This window comes from Tamandua tetradactyla, chromosome 2 (assembly GCF_023851605.1).
Source record: "Tamandua tetradactyla isolate mTamTet1 chromosome 2, mTamTet1.pri, whole genome shotgun sequence".
Lineage (NCBI taxonomy): Eukaryota > Metazoa > Chordata > Mammalia > Pilosa > Myrmecophagidae > Tamandua > Tamandua tetradactyla.
Genome location: NC_135328.1, coordinates 151,700,284 through 151,716,545, shown reverse-complemented (window position 1 = coordinate 151,716,545; position 16,262 = coordinate 151,700,284). Strand labels below are relative to the sequence as shown.

Sequence of the window (16,262 nt, the reverse complement as noted above, 5' to 3'; positions counted from 1 at the left end):
CTCGTTACTATCACCAAACAATAAACCAATACGTCTGTTGGAATGCATTTTTCTGCAGGTGGTTAAGCTGTTATATCCACACTTTATGCTGCAAGAAGTCACCATGATGTTCCTAGAGTTCCCTAATGTATTTCTCCACTTACCTGACAAGAAAAGAAAAATTAGTCTGCACAGTCAAGTTGCTTTAAATACTGAAAGGAGCACATGTCTTGTGCAGCAATGCTCTCCAACCAGTGCCCTGAGGGCAAGGAAGCCTTGAGCAAAATATGTGGCTCATTACCTGTAAACTATGAAAAACCCTAAATAAAGAAGGTAAATACTGTAAAACTGGGATGAACCTCATTTCATTGTGCTAGCTTGTTCAACTGCTTCGTAATTCCAAGCTAAAATAGTCCTTTGCAGTTAAAAGTTGAAATTTTTTTTTCTGTTTTACTTCAAATGATGGTACATCCAAAAGGGTCTGTAATACAAATTTAAAACCCAAATATATATATGTTTTTTTTCCGCATCAATTTAGTTGATATGATTTCAATGATCTCACAGGAAAAAAAAACTGATCCTTGTGATTAAATCCTAGGTAACTATGAGAAGAGGCAAAGTATCAAGATGAAGATAAACATGATTTTACCAAGCTCCTAGCAACACTTCTTGCAAAACACTAATAATTCTCTTTACTTAACCTCAGACAGAAAGCAGGGCTCTCTGCTGCCTTCGGTGCTGGATTTAGACCCCCTGGCACAATGAGGTGCCTGGCCAGGGCCAGTGGACATGCAGGGAACATGTATGGATCAGTGGAAGGAATATCCCCACCTCTGCAGAGTGCCCCCCTGAGACCTAGTGGGATAAGATGCAATTCAAAACCCTGCTAGCAGTGTGCTCTGGAGGGTACACAAGTCAGTCAGATCCTCTAAATGCTCAGCCAGGAATCACAAACTAGGGCATAAGCAGGAACTGTAAATGAGAAGAAGGGCTGGGGGTAAGACAGGATGGCGTGGGCACTGTGGAGAACAACATTAAAGTGATAAATATTCAATATTGTGCAGGTCAAACACCACCATGTCTGGGGGCTGGCTGCAGCCTGTTGGCCACGAGTTTGCAATTTCTGGTTTGTTATATCAGATTAGTTCTACCACTAGTCAACGAAAGTAAGAGAAAAACTCTACTGCAGCCTAGCAGAGCTGTATTTGCTAAGGTTTGGATGATGGAATGGGGTTAGACACCATACACTGACATGTCTTCCTGTGCACATTTAGGACGGTGGTCCCACCAGCACTGAGAAGGACAAAAGACAAGAGGCAGATACTCTCTGGTGGCAAACCCTCAACTGGATTCCTAGATAGAAAACCTAGAGCACATGCAAAAAAAATGCCACAGACAAATAAAAGGAGTCTTGAGAACCCACGGAATGCTAAACTTCTGGATTTGCATTATCAAGGGGACCAGAAGACCCAACCTAGAGTAAAGAAAGATTTAGGAAACTCAAGCACAAATGCAGAACTTCATTTGTCCGACAGTAAAGAGCAGAACCAATAGTCTGAAAAGGTGAATCAGGGTTGATGACTCTTTTGAGAAACTTTCCAAAGATGTAAAAGAAAAAGATAAAGATATTAAATGTCCAGGGAGAAGAGAATGCATGGATAATAGAGAACAGAGGCCAATCTACACATTAAAAGTTATTCCCAAATAAGCCAGGACAAGTGGCAAACAAGAATAATCAGAACTGACTGGAGAAAATGTGGCCAAGTTTTAAAACTAACAACCCGTAGGGTAGGCAGATTAGAATGTTTCTCATTCCATAAAAATCAATGTCAAGACGCTCAGACCCAGACACATATTACAAACTATTTTTAATTACAAGGACAACAGAAAAAAAACTATACATTTCAAGTATATGAAAACCAGATGATCACTACAGAAATACAATAAAACTAGCCTCAGATATCTCTGGAATATTAAATTCCAAAAGACAGTGAAAAAGCATTTACTGAACGTCGGGATTAAAAGGTTACAACCCAGGATTTAAAAGCCCAGTGGAGTCTTTGTTCATGAGTAAAAGCCACTGAAAGCCATCTTCACATATGTAATGGCTTAGAAAATATGCCACCCACATGCTCTTCTGGAGAAAAAAAATCTTTGAAGAGGCATTTCAGTTGATTGACAAATGAATCAAAAGAAAGAATTTGAATTAAGAAATCATGATCTCAAAACACTGGCCATACCCACTAGAATCAGTTAAAATAGATGCTTGGTTTAATAACTGTATACATGATTATAAAACAATTGTTGAAAGAGAGGCTATATAATCTAAAAATGTATAAGAATATAGCTACTTTGAAGTGATCGGCTATATAATCTAAAAATGCATAAGAATATAGCTACTTTGAAGTGATCGACTAAATGAAAAAAATTATTTATAAGATATGTTCACTGGATCACACTAAGAATTATACCTGGACATTCAAATCACCTTGAAGGTCACCTGTATATTTGCTTGTGTTTTATCGTGATTTCCACAGCCTCCCTCCAACAATAAATTTTATCCAGTTAATAAATATTTATTAACTTTCTTCAAAATCTACTTGTCCCACACTGTGTTAAGAAATGGCCAGCTCTCCCCTATCTTATAAGCACCATTGCCATGTAATTCCTGTCCTTTCTTTTATTACCAAAGTATACCCATAGTTTCCATTTTCTATTTTTCCGTTCTCTTTTTAAACATTTCTAGGCATCTTCCTGCCAAACTCAATTAACTTTCCCTATTATTTCACCTACCTAAACAAATCTCTATCTTCACTCCCAGCTCTAAAATTCAACGAGTTACAGAATGAATTCTCCTTAGTCTTTGCTTTCTTTCTCTGGCCTCACCTCCCTGTCTCACAATGTCACCTAAGACTGCCATTCTCTGACACCCTCACTGCCTTGAATCCCAGAACTCTAATCACCAACTTTCCAAATCAGACTGAAAGCCTCTCACCCTCACCCACCCTCCAGGACCTTAACCTATTTACCGAATATTTTGAAGTGAACCTGCTATTGAGAGCTCTGAGAGATAATTTGTCTTCTTCTCAGAACCATGTCCCAGTCTCTCTGTTAAAAATCTCAATCATTTTTCACTCTTCACTCTCTTTTATCCTGTGACCAAGTCCTATCATTCCTTATTTTTCTCTCAGGGGCAGGCACAGGGAATAGAACCCAGGTCTCCGTGGTAGGCAAGAACTCTGCTAATGAGCCACCATCGTAGCGTCCCCTATCAACTCTTTTTATGAAATGTCTCTCGCATTCTCCATTGTTACTGGCCCCACCCTCCTGACTTCGTGCCTTTTTAACCTTCATCTTCTCCCCTCCTGGGCCCACGCTGCAGAACGATAGAAGACTTTGGAGATCACATCCTCCTGGTAAAGAGCATATACTCACATCCTGTTTCCTACTAGCTCAAATCCAAACACGTACAACTAGTTTTAAGGCTCAGCCCTTTGAAGGCAAGTCTCCCAGCAGGCAGGAGAGGACAGAGACTAAGGGCACAGGCATCAGACTCAAGGAGATCTGGGTTCTAGTGAAGACTCTACTTCTCATTGACTACATGGCCACACACAAGCTATCTTATGTCTCTAAGCCTCCATTTCCTCATCTGCAAAATGAGGATAGCCGCAGTGGTTACTCCAGAAGCATGTTTTAAGATTTAAATGAAATGATGGGTGGAAAATGCTTAGCACAGCACCTGGCAAGGAACCAGCACTCATTCTCACGCTATCCCCACTCCACGGCAATGCCTGTCTCCTAACCATCTTCCAGAAATGCTCAAGCTATGGACACTCTCAAAAGATGCCTGTGCCAACTCAGCCCTTCCTCGTCTTTTCTTCCTCTGAGCTTCTGGGGCCCTTAGCGTTAGTCTGTATACAACTTGGCACTCAGTGGGTCTCTAAGAGAATTCTCTACCTGAAGGAAAAAAAAAGTCATCTTAAATGACTCTTGGAACCTCAACACAAGTTCAAGGCCAGGCCCAGTTTGCAGGCCTTTTGCTCTGCAGCAATCTATTGAACTGGGTTTTAAAAATAATTATTATAGCTACCCTTAGAACTTCCCCTCTCTTGATTTTAAAAATCTGTTTTCCTGAAGTGACATCATGTTGAGTGATATAAGTCAGACACAGAGGAACAGATATTTTTTGGTTCTACTTTTCTGAAATAACTAGAATGTACAAGCTCATACAGACAGAAAGGAGAGTACTGGGTACCAGGGGCAGGAGGAGGTGCATGGGGAGTTAATGCACAGTGGGTATAGGGTTTCTGTTTGGGGTTATGGGAAAGTTCTGGTAATAGAAGGTGCTGAGGGTAGGACAACATAGTGAGTGTGATTAATTCTGATTAATGGGATGCTTGGGTATGGCAGAGATGGGAAAGTTTGCTATAAATATCTTTCTACAATAAAAAAAAAATAAAGAGCAACTAAAGAGACAATGACAATTAAAAGCAATACATAATCCTGGACCGAATCTAATAATGGAGGACAAAAAGTCTTCTTTTATTGGCCCTCCCAATAAAATGACACAACTAGGACATATGGAAAAAATTGGAATATAGACTAAAAGCTTTATATCACTGTTAAGTTTCTTGAACTTGATAGCTGTACTTAAGGCGGTTACATAAATGAATATCCTTATGGTACAAGGAAGTATTAAGTGTTCATGGAGCGTAATGCCTACAACTTACTAGCAAATGTTTAGAAAATTGATAGAGAAATGGGTTGACACACAGGCTGACAGACAGACGGATGGATATGTAGAAGGATACAACAAAAAATGGCAAAATATTAAAACTGATGGATCTGGGTATCTGTGGTAGGTGGAATAGGGATATGCTAGAATTCTCCATATGGGGTTTACATTATTTTTGCAACTGTCCTTCAAGTTTGAAATTATTTCAAAATAAAAACAGTTTAAGAAAAAAAATTTCTTCATTCTATTCCCATAACAGATCCACTTCTCCTTGAGAAATAAGCCTCAAGCTGACGGAAGAGGAAGGGGAGAAAAATGATTCAGGTCAAAAACTTTTCCCAGGGAATGCAACGGTAGCTCAGTGGTAGAATGCTCTCCTGCCATGCGAGAGACCGGGTTCAATTTCCGGCCCATGCACTTTCCAAAACAAAACAAAACAAAGCAAACAGGCAGACAAACAAAAATTCAACCAACAGTGCTACAATAATGGGATACTCACATGGAAAAATAATGAAATGTGACTCCACCCACACAGCATACCAAAAAAAAAAACTTTCCCAGGACCCAGTTATGAATATCAAATATTTTACAGGTCTACAAAAGCCCTCCTTTTGTTTTGGCCTCAGAATAGGATGGAGGCCCAGAGTAGACCAGGTTAGAGTAGAGGACAGAGGGCTGTGAGGAAAGGGGGAAGGGAGAAAGGGAAAGAAGGTGGGGGTGGGGGGGGCACCGTATGTTGTTAGTAAATTATTTATTTAACTCTCTCTCCCCACATGATTTCCTGTGGTAATTCACTCATAGTAATGCAATCATCTTAGGGGTTTTGAAAAACATCCTTATTTCAAAATAAGGAAGCTGGGGTTTTAGAAATCACATTTCATGTACTTGGAGCTTAGAGTTACAAGGTCCACAGTTTGTGCCCCCCCACACCCAACCCCACCCTGCACCAACCCCCAAGGCAGAGATTTCACCATGGCAAGCTTCCTGGGAGATTGCCTCAGCAGCCATTCTCCTGTTTTGATTTTTAGCTTATAACTATTCGAACAACAACAAAACGCCAAGGCATTTAACACCTTACTAGGTAATGATTGTCGTTAGACTTCAAATATATATGGTTTATCAAAATGGGGATGGAGATCTTAAGACTTTTCTAAAGATTATTCGGAACGGTCTACACTGCTTCAAACGAGCACCAGGATAGGGAAGCCAGCTCACAGTAATGCTTTGTCTTTCCCTTTGCACACTAAGAAAAGCCTTAAGGGCATTAGCTTCAGCAAACCAAAGAAATATGAGATGCACAAGGGAAATTCTGTTGTAAGGCAGCGGGAGTTGGCACACTGTTCTAGAAGTGGAAGCCATGCAGCTCACAAGCAAGGAAATCAGGTTGAACAACTTCACCTTTCTTTGGCCAAAATACAGTAAACCTTTCACAGGGATAGGAAATTTAAATTTAAAGAGATTAATGTCACTGTGTCCAACGTAGACAATGCACCCTATTAGGGGGAGAGAAAATCCTGCTGCCATCCCACCTGGGGTAAAGACCTCTTCCTATCTTTATCCCCACCCCCACCCCCACCCCCACCCCCACCCCCAGCACTCACACATCCTCAGCAATACTTACAAATTCTTCTCAAATCTCAGGGTCTCTGATATTTCTCCTAGATTCACAGGAGACTAATTTTTCTTCCTTCTAGTAAGTTCCAAAACACACTCTCCCCTAACAAAGGAACCAATAGCCAGGGCTTGAGAACAATGTGAGTCCAAGTCAAACATGTTCTTTACCATTTTCAAAACAAAGTCATTCAAAAAAGACCAACTGCATGCTAAAATTTAAAAGAAACTCTCGACACCAAAAGATTAAAATAAATACAGATTCTGTCTATCACCAATAGAAAGCATACTCATTTCTTTACTTGAGTTTGAAACATGGGTCAGCGTGCCTTTTTCAAAAAGAAGACCTTACTTAGAGCTGCACAGTATTACTCTAATATTCTCCATTTTCACTGAAGGAGATAAATTAGGCTCCAAAAAGCTAAGGCACCTAGCCAAGAAATCCAAATAGAATGCTGAGTTTCACTTTAGACTTGAATATATATATTTTTTCTTTTGCTAACAATATTTTTTAAAAGGGACTTTGGTAGGATTATCATAAATTTTGCATTATAAAATACTCTTGATTTTTATCTAAAGTTTCCTTTTTTTAGTATTGGCTATTTTTCCATGACAATTTTGTCCTTTCATTTTCAGCCAGCCTGGGGTGTGACATACACAAAAATAATTTGGGTCTATTTTTACAATATTATTAGTTGATAAAAAGAACAAATGTTAACATGCAATGTATTTTAGACACCATTTCAAAGGTTAGAGACACCAGTGCACTGCTCTTTCTTGAACGATTTCTTGAAAAATAATTATTAGAGAGACCAACATATAATCAGAATTCTCCAAAGGGGATTGAATAGGCCCCACATACTTCATTGAACATGTACATGCTTTATTCTTTAATAAATTATTATTCCACTTTATGTAAACCCCCACTTCAGCCATACAAAATTTCCCCTATATTTTGAAATTCATTTTGGAAAATTCTTTCTGCGTTATTGTACGTTGGTGGTTTCATTTGCTGTATGACAACATTAATCTCCACAATTATATTGAAGCTGACTGGAAAAAAAAACAATGGATTTGAGAGACATAATAAAGTATTGTGAACCAATCCATTCTGTGAAAAAATAAAAAAAGAAAAGAAAACAATCCAAAAGAATCTTAACCACTTGATTAGCCCGCCCGTAGTCATTATAAACAAGCTTTGGTAATTTTTTTTTTTTCAATAACAAGATAGTTCTGTCACTGAAAATGACGTCCTACTCCAGAAAGGTAGCTCCCTGTGAGGCACTGGGCAGACTTGACCGAGTGCTTTTTGGGAGGGGCCGGCGGCTCTCCCGACCTGCTCACCTGTCCTCGAAGCACACGGTGCACTTCCAGGCGCGGAGCTTCCTGGGGGACACGCGGCACTCGGAGCACACGCGGTGGCTGCAGCCCTGGCACACGGCGCCGCGGTTCAGCAGGAGCCCCAGAGCCCTGTGGCAGCGGGCGCAGGACTTCTCTCCGTACTCGTGGCTCACACTCTTCGCCCCCTTCCACCGAAGATGCTGCAGGTGCGTTTTCAGTCTCCTGAGGCCCACCGATTTGGAGGAGAAAAGATTGAAGGGAAAGAGACACCGGGTGGACTCTTATCAAGCACTGAGGCTGAGGGCCTCTCCCCCCATCCCCCACCCCACCCCCTCATGGAAGGAGAAGGAGCTTTGGCATGGAACAGCCCTGGGTCCCAACAATGAGTCTATGATCCCAGGGGCAACTCAACCTCTAGGAGTGGAGGCTCTGAGGCTTCCCAACTGTAGAACGAAGACAATGAAATCTAACCTCTTAGGGTTGTTTGGGGATTAAATGGCAGAGCATAAATAATATGCCTGACAGAGGCATTAGTTGATAATTTTGTTCTAGGTTCATCCCTTATGTGCCCAAAGGGGGATTATAATGGCAAGCAAGGACAATGAGAGAAGAGAAAAACACATGGAAATGGGAATCAATTCCAATATGCATAGCATGGAAATATCTGTAAACATGGAGGACACATCCCTGCTATTATAATGTAACCCAATAAAAAAATATTTTATTGATGCTATCTTTTTGCTACCCTTTGTTGCTGTTGTTGGGAGAGGGTATCTGTGCAATTTCGAATTCTATTTCCCTTAGACAACAGTCCTAGGGCAAAGGGACATAATCCTGGAAACCAGCCCCTCTTCCAAGAGTGTCATTGATCAGAACACTCTTTTATGAAATGTCTCTATTACCTACTTTTAGAAGGGAGAAGTCAACCCCAAGAAACAAAATGCCGCCAAAAATGTACTTTAGAAATCAACTTTCCACATTTCATGCAGGAGACCCAGGTTCAATTCCCGGACCATGCATCACCACCAAAAAAAAAAAAAAAAAAAAAATCAACTTCCAGGGCTTGCCCTAGGATCAATACCCACTTCCTTACCACAGTATCCACGTTCCTTTGTTGATATTCAAAAATGATGCCTCTAAATCACTGAATGATCCTTAACCAAAGAAAATTCCATTCTGTTTATTGTATTATACACTTCCTTCCACTAAGAAATGTAAGTGCATTTGGAGAGCTTTGGAATATCAGGGGAGCAGAGAAAAAGAATGTTTTGTAACTTCTGGTTAACTAGAAAATTTCCTTGAGTACCTGGTGTCCAAAGTTTGAATTTATATGTATGTTTTTCTTGGCAGACTCTAAAACAGTTCTGCCATTAAAAGCAAAACAGAACAAAAAAACCTTTCCCATTTACTTATGTTTTTAAAGCTCACATCCCCCATAAACAAAGAACTGACATATTTAAAGACGGATCTTGTCAGTAAACGGTGCTCAGGCCGAAGGCACTGCATTACTACACATTAAATAATGTCAAACAGTTTGTGCAGCAAAGAGAGGGGAGGAAAGGAGCTCCTCACTGACAAATCAATCAGGAAACAGCCTAAGTAAGCTCCATGGTTTATGCTCCCCCTTTCCTAGAAGCAGACTGGGAAGTAAAAGCAAGCAAAATTAAGAAAAAAAGAAGAAAGGCAGGAATGGATTCCATTTGATTTGCTGTTCTTTGGCTGCTTTCTTTCTTTGTTTTGCTCCTTCAGTTACCACCAAAAACAAGAAAGGAAAACTCTTGACCCTTCTCTTGAGGGGTGAGGTGATAGCTTGAAAGCTTCCCTTGAATTATTCCCACGAAGTAGGCAGACGGACAAGCAGAGAGGCAGACGGCAAACTAATCACGAAAAGGCATCATTTTAAATGAATAACAAAAGCCACCTCCTTTTCTCCTTACTATCTTCTCTCTTTGGATAGCTAGTAAGGGTATTATCAATACCCAGAGACTGCAGTAAGAAGTACCTAAGCAGAAAGAACCAAATACCCAGAGAATTCCACGCATCTTACCGTATCCTTTCTTCCTCTACGTTTTGAACCTCCTGATCTCGGTACAGGACCCGGAGAATCACCTCGCGTTCTAATTCCTTGAGGGAATTCAAATTTACTTCTTGGGTCATTTTCTCTCCTTTTCTTACACCCGAAGTTTGAAGAGTTTCACTTTATCGGACCAAATGCTCCTTTCCTGTCATTTGTGCTTCAGTCAGCCCAGCAGCAACCCAGAGTTGTCTTTTTTTTAAAGAGTTCTCTCTCCTGCTTCATTGGCAATTATGTTTTAGTTGTGGCTTTTTTTTTCTCCCCCTTTTCCTTTTTAAGTGTGTCATATGCCTCGGGAGAAGACAACCCTAAGAAACGATCCTTCTGTTGGAGTCGTAGTTTGCAGAATGTCCGTGCCAGCTGGCGAGAGTTCTCACAGGGTTTTGCTGTGGCCTCTGACACCCATTTAAGATCTTTTTTTTTTCTCTGAGGTTTTGCCAGAGAGTGTTATAAATTATGCATTGCTCCAAGCAGATAATTTCTGCAAAGCAGAAGTGGTCCCTAATCTGAAAATTTTAAAATAGCCATACGACGAATTCTAATGACTCATATGAGCTGGCCTTCCACCTCACATGTTTTCTAATCAATAGTAATGATAACTAGAAGCTCATCCTGTTCAATTCCTGTAGAAAAGACAACAACAAAAAACCACATCATCTTTTCCAGACTGAATATCACTGCAGCATTTCTTCAGAAAAGACAAAATGTTTTACACAAAACAAACATTTGAATTTTCTGCCTTGGTGATGAGGTAAGATTTTGTCTCTTATTTAATAAGATTTCTCATATTTTTAAAAGCCTCAAAATTACAAACTTGGGTTTTTTAAATATGAATTCTGTCGCTTTAGTGGTTTACAGTAAAAAGACTTGTTTATCTCTTGGGAACAATAAAATTGTCTAAAATTGGGAGTGTTGATGGACTGTGGACTTCGGGCATTATACATGATGCCTAGTGAATGCAGGTGGCTGAAGGATGCACTGACTGAGAAGTAGCTTGGCAAACAATGGTGTATACATATGATCGAATAGTGTACTGCTACGAAAAGGAATGAAGTTGTGAGGCATGCAACGATGTGAATGAACCTGTGGGACATTTGGTGAGGCAAAATAAAACAGAAATGAAAGAACAATTATTGTATGGTATCCTTTAGAAAATGCTGATAAGAAAACAGGGGCCTAGATTGTAAGCTCTTATAGCAGACACGTTTAGTCCAAAGTGGTGATTACTACTTCTGGATTTTGAGAGGTTACTTTATATATATATAACCTGGTATTTAGAGATGAGAATAAAACTATTCTGCTTAGAATATATTAAGCAGTTAATCAAGAAGTATTGGCAAAATCCCTTGGGGGATGGGAGAAAAAATATGAAACTATTAAGCCATCAGGGAATCCCTTGATATTATATCACACATTAGGGACACCCAAATCAATAGGTCAAGCCCTTGATCTGAGGTTTACCCTTGTGAAGCTTATGTAGGTAGTGGAGAAGCTTAGCTTGCCTATAGGTGTGCCTAATAGTTACTTTTGGAGGACCTCTTTTGTTGCTCAGATGTGGCCTCACTCTCTCTAAGCCCAACTCTGTAAGTGAAATCATTGCCCTTTTCCCTGCACCCCATGTGGGACATGACATCCAGGGGTGAAAGTCTCCATGACAGCATGGGAGATGACTCCCAGGGATGAGTCTGGGCCTGGCACCATGGGATCAACAATTCCATCCTGACCAAAGGGGGGGAAAGAAGTGTAACAAATAAGGTATCAGTGGCTGAGAGAGATCAAATAGAGTCGAGAGGCTACTCTGGAAGTCATCTTATGTGAGTTTCAGTTAGACATTGCTAGCTATCATAGCTTACCAAACCCAAACAAAACCATTCCTGCCAATCCTAAAGAACACCTAGTGTGTTATATAAGATTCTACAAAGGTTCCATGTACTAAGGTAACTTTCCAGAAACCTTCAACCTCCAGATAGGTCCCTGGACCAAATAAGTTCTGACCTCTAGAGGGCCCAGCCTCTCCAAAACATCAGTTAGTTCCATCTCCCTACCCCATATTATTGACAGCCCCCTCCAACATGAAAAAGTTAGAATAGTCATAGCCCAAATACCCCTAGAGTGTGAGATAGAAAGATCAAAGGTGATGGTGGAGTTATACAGAGAAGATAGTGTTTAACAATTGAATATGATTGCTGAATCATTAAATTGTTATTTCTTTTAGTCTCCAGTATCTTATAGCAGCTAAAGGTAAAAATCTAAAATTGTGGCATTGTAACCCATACCAAACTCTGAAATCTGTCCTATAACTAATTGTGGTGCTGTACTTTGAATGTATTGCTTTTTTGTATATATGTTATTTTTCACTAAAAACGGTCGACTGTGATAAGAAAATATTTGTTCCTTCTAGCCTCCTATATTCTGGAGCAGCTAGCAGGAAAAATCTGATATGATTGTATGATAATCCATGACAAACTCTGGGATCTATCCTGTAACTACTTGTTGAAGAGTGCTTTGAAAACTATTGCTTTATTCTTTCTTTGCTTTGTATACATGTTATATTATACAACTTAAAAAGTAAAAAAAAAAAAAAAGAAACATGTTTATTGTGCATTCTTCTAATTGAAAATTCATTCAAAGAGCAATGTTCTCAATTAATAAATATTGTTTTTACAATTGACTTAAACCTCCCCCCCCCCCAAAAAAAATGGAATCAATCAGGGAGGTATGAAGTGGCACTGCCACAACATCAATCTATCAACTATTTTTGGTATTTAACAGTATTCATGGGCTCTCTTCAGCATCAGGCCTCGTCTCTGTTTAATGCGGTTGAAAGGTTCTGCATATGCGGCTCCTGCTTTCTTTTTCCATCCCTGACATTGGGCTTATATCAGTTTCTATCTGTCCCTCCCCAATCTAATAAAAAGTCAAGAAGAGGGCGGGCCGCGGTGGCTCAGCGGGCAAAAGTGCTTGCCTGCTATGCCGGAGGACCTCGGTTCGATTCCCGGCCCCAGCCCATGTAACAAAAACGGAGAAACAGAATACAATAAAACAAGAAAATGTTTAAAAATGTTTCCCTTTCTTCCTTCCTTCCTGCCTTCTATCCTTCCTTCCTTCTCTCTGTCTTTCCTTTAAAAAAAAAAAAAAAAAAAAGTCAAGAAGAATGGCATTGAATTGATAATACACTGGATAAAATAGATTGATGGAATGCAGAAAACAGAGAAGATTGGATCAATTTACTTTCCATAATGCCATTTTGTGATCAAATCTTATAAACGAGACTTCTTTTCAGAGTTTTAACTAGTTAAATTCCCTTTGTTGACTGTCAACAGAAATCCATGTTATATTGATTTCTGACCTGCAGCAAATAGGTGAACAAATGGTTAATAGGATCCTGACATATCCTCTTTAAGCACAAATTCTTAACCTTTTTCTTTCTTACTCTTTGGTAGTCTGGTGAAGGCTGTGTTTTTTAAATGCATAAAATACAGTTCACTGGATTTTAAAGGAAAGCAGTTTTATAGAAATGGGTCTCATAATTTAAAATTTAAATTTATTGATGCACAAAATAATGAGATCTAGCAGTAGGTCTAACAACTACCTAAGTTTCAATGTAGTTATTAGTATAAACAATATCTTGAGGCATCTACAACACATTAACAAGGTATGAAAATATCTGTGATTCTTTTGGTGACAAAGTTACAGGTACTGCTAATTCCACTGTAGTTTATTGCCTATATTCACAATTGAAGGAAACTTTTAGTTAGGGGTTAATAAAAAGAATGATGCAATTTTTCTCTAACCAAGGTTATTGGCCTATAAGTTAAGGATAGCTGGTTCAAGGGATTTTATACCCCTCAGCTTCTTAACTATGAGAGAGTTAACATTTACTGCTTACCTAAATTACAGATGTTGCTTGACAAATAAGAAAACTCTAAGTTCTGAAAAAGGATGTTCTTGGCTTCTGTCGAGTCCTCACAAACCTCTGCTCAAAAGGTTTTCTGTAGACTGTAGGGAAACTACAAAGCAACACAGACTTCAGACTCTAACCCCAACCTGCTGTCACAACCTCTTCCCTTGCTGGTCTCCACTTTCCACGTTAGCAGATGGAACTAGCAGATCTTAGTTCCCCCATGCTCTGAAGCTCTGGAAAAGAGGAAAGCAGTATAAAACAGCACGAAATCACATGTTAAGTGGTAACCTGCAAATTAGCAATTGTGCCACCAACTTTATGAGCCCTGTTTCTTCTAAACTTGCCCCTCAGTTCTTCTTGCTTTCTTCTTATTTTTAATCTATTAAACACACCACTGTGTCAAATGCTATCTGATTTGTCTGATTTTCAAGTATATTAAACAAAGATTTTGCACTTGGCTCAAAACACCCCCATCCATGCACTACCTTTTCTTTCAATGTGGCTGTTTGTGCTCCAGCGTCCGGCTCTGGTCTTCACTACTCAATCACATCTATAGTTGGGGTCTCTGTGTCCAGACATGGGCAGCGCCCCATCTTCATGGGTAAGTAGGAGCTCATGCTCCCCCCTAGTGGCCATACCGCCCCTAGTTACAGAAATGTGAACTCCAGTTCAAGTTCCTGAGATCCATGCATCCACCTACCCATCCAGGCATTCTATAAATATTTATCAAACAGCTTCCAAGAGCCAGACACTGTCCCAGGTGCCTGGGGTACATAACATGACTGATGGGTAACTTGCACCCTATCCTACTCTAATAAAAATTTAAGATAGATTTACAATAAAAGCACAGAGAGGACAATTAAAGTCAGAGAGACACCAGCGGCCAGAGTGAAAAGGGACAGATAATTCTACCAGGATTCTGCATTAAAACAGCCACTGTACTTGAGTGTCAAATGCATTTCTCACCTTCCTGATAGCCAAGGCAAAACAAAACAAAACAAAACTACCATGGTGTATGTAACTTTGATAAAGTGAAAGGAAAACAAAAGAACCCTTTCTTGGTGTGAAGGACACAGACCAAGAAGACAAGTGATTACTTGAATGGTGGTTTGGCAGAAGATGCAAAATTGTGTCTCATGTATCAATTATTATATCAATCTTAAATAAAAGCCAAGTAGATGGCAACAAATTGTAATCCACTGAAAGCATTTCAAATATAGATGATAAAACATGGTGATCTCTGGGTTTCCAAGTTAATACAGGTATAAAGCTTAGAAAACTCATAGGTTTAAGAGCCACTGAATTAGATGGTCCAATAATCTCTAAGGCCACTTACAAATTAAATTCTATAATTCTCTTGTTCAACTTTCAACATGTTTTTTTAGTTTCCAAGGGGTGGAGGAAGGGGAGATAGAGATTGGATCTTGTTTATTTTTTTAAATTATTTAAGGTTTTTAAACTAATTTTTTTCAAACTTGTAAGTTAATTGTGCAATATAGAAATCTGAAAAATACAAAAAGCAAAAAATACAAAAGTCATCCAGTATCACAAGCAGTTTAGAGTTTGACATATATTCTAGGTCCTTTATGTGTATACACACAACTGAGCACACATTTTTATGTGGCTGAGATAACACAGAATGTAACATGCTTTTTCATGAATATTTACCAGTTCAAAGTCCTAATGTCATGAGTATTGTGAATATCAAGTGTGTTAGTTTACAAGCTGCTGGAATGCGATATACCAGAAATGGAGTGGCTTTTAAAAAGAGAAATTTAACAAGTTACAAGTTTACATTTCCAAGGAAGTGAGAGTGTTCAAACTAAGGCACCAACGAGAGGTAACCTTTAGTCAAGTAAGGTTGATGCTGTCTGGAACACCTCTGTCAGCTGGAAGTTACATGGCTGACATCTGCTGGTTCTTCTTTCCTGTTCATTGCTTCCAACTTCTGAAGCCAGTAGTTTCCTCTCTAAGCATCTGTGGGTCTTCGCTACCAACTCTGGGACACAAACTCTGGGTTCAGACTTGCTTAGCATCTCATGGGAAGGCACACGGTGACATTTGCTGGGCTCTATCCATTTCTAGGCATCTTCTCTCTCTGGGGCACTTCGAGCATCTCCAAACATCCATGTCTCTGTCAGCTCTGAAGCAACAATTCTCTAAGCATTTGCATCTGCTCCTTTTGTCAGCTCTGGATCTCTCCAAAATGTTTCCTCTTTTAAAGGATCCCAGTACACTAATCAAGACCCACCTGGAATGGGTGGAGTCACATCATCTAATCAAAGGGTCACACCCACAATTGGGCATGTCACATTTGAGTGGAGATAGCCTAATTAAAAGTTTCCACCCTACAATATTGCGCTGGTTTGAAATGATGTATGTACCATAGAAAAGCCATGTTTTAATCCTAATCCCATTTTGTAAAGACAGCCATTTCTTCTAATCCCTATTCAGCACTGTATGTTTGAAACTGTAATTAGATCTTCTCCTTGGATGTGTGATGTAATCGAGAGTGGTAAACTGGATTAGGTGACGACTTGTCTCTACTCATTCGGGTGGGTCTCAATTAGTTTCTGAAGTCCTATAAAAAAGGAAACATTTTGGAGAATGGGAGATTC

At 39.6% G+C, this 16,262-nt stretch overlaps 1 protein-coding gene across 7 annotated transcripts in view; it reads right to left on the bottom strand.

The window, feature by feature from the left end:
- The window catches only part of SYTL3 (synaptotagmin like 3), a 139,774-nt gene that overhangs the window by 97,835 nt on the left and 25,677 nt on the right, over positions 1-16,262 (bottom strand). For 3 of the 7 annotated variants that reach the window (XM_077149386.1, XM_077149385.1, XM_077149390.1), the window contains 3 exons: positions 13,630-13,877; positions 9,714-10,363; positions 7,670-7,888 (listed from right to left, as the gene is read on the bottom strand). In XM_077149386.1, coding sequence (XP_077005501.1) covers positions 7,670-7,888; positions 9,714-9,823 — 329 coding nt within the window. In that variant the 5' untranslated portion in view covers positions 9,824-10,363; positions 13,630-13,877. Of the gene's footprint in view, positions 1-7,669; positions 7,889-9,713; positions 10,364-13,629; positions 13,878-16,262 lie in introns of those variants that run through there. The other 4 variants (XM_077149388.1, XM_077149389.1, XM_077149391.1 and 1 more) reach the window with 3 other exon arrangements.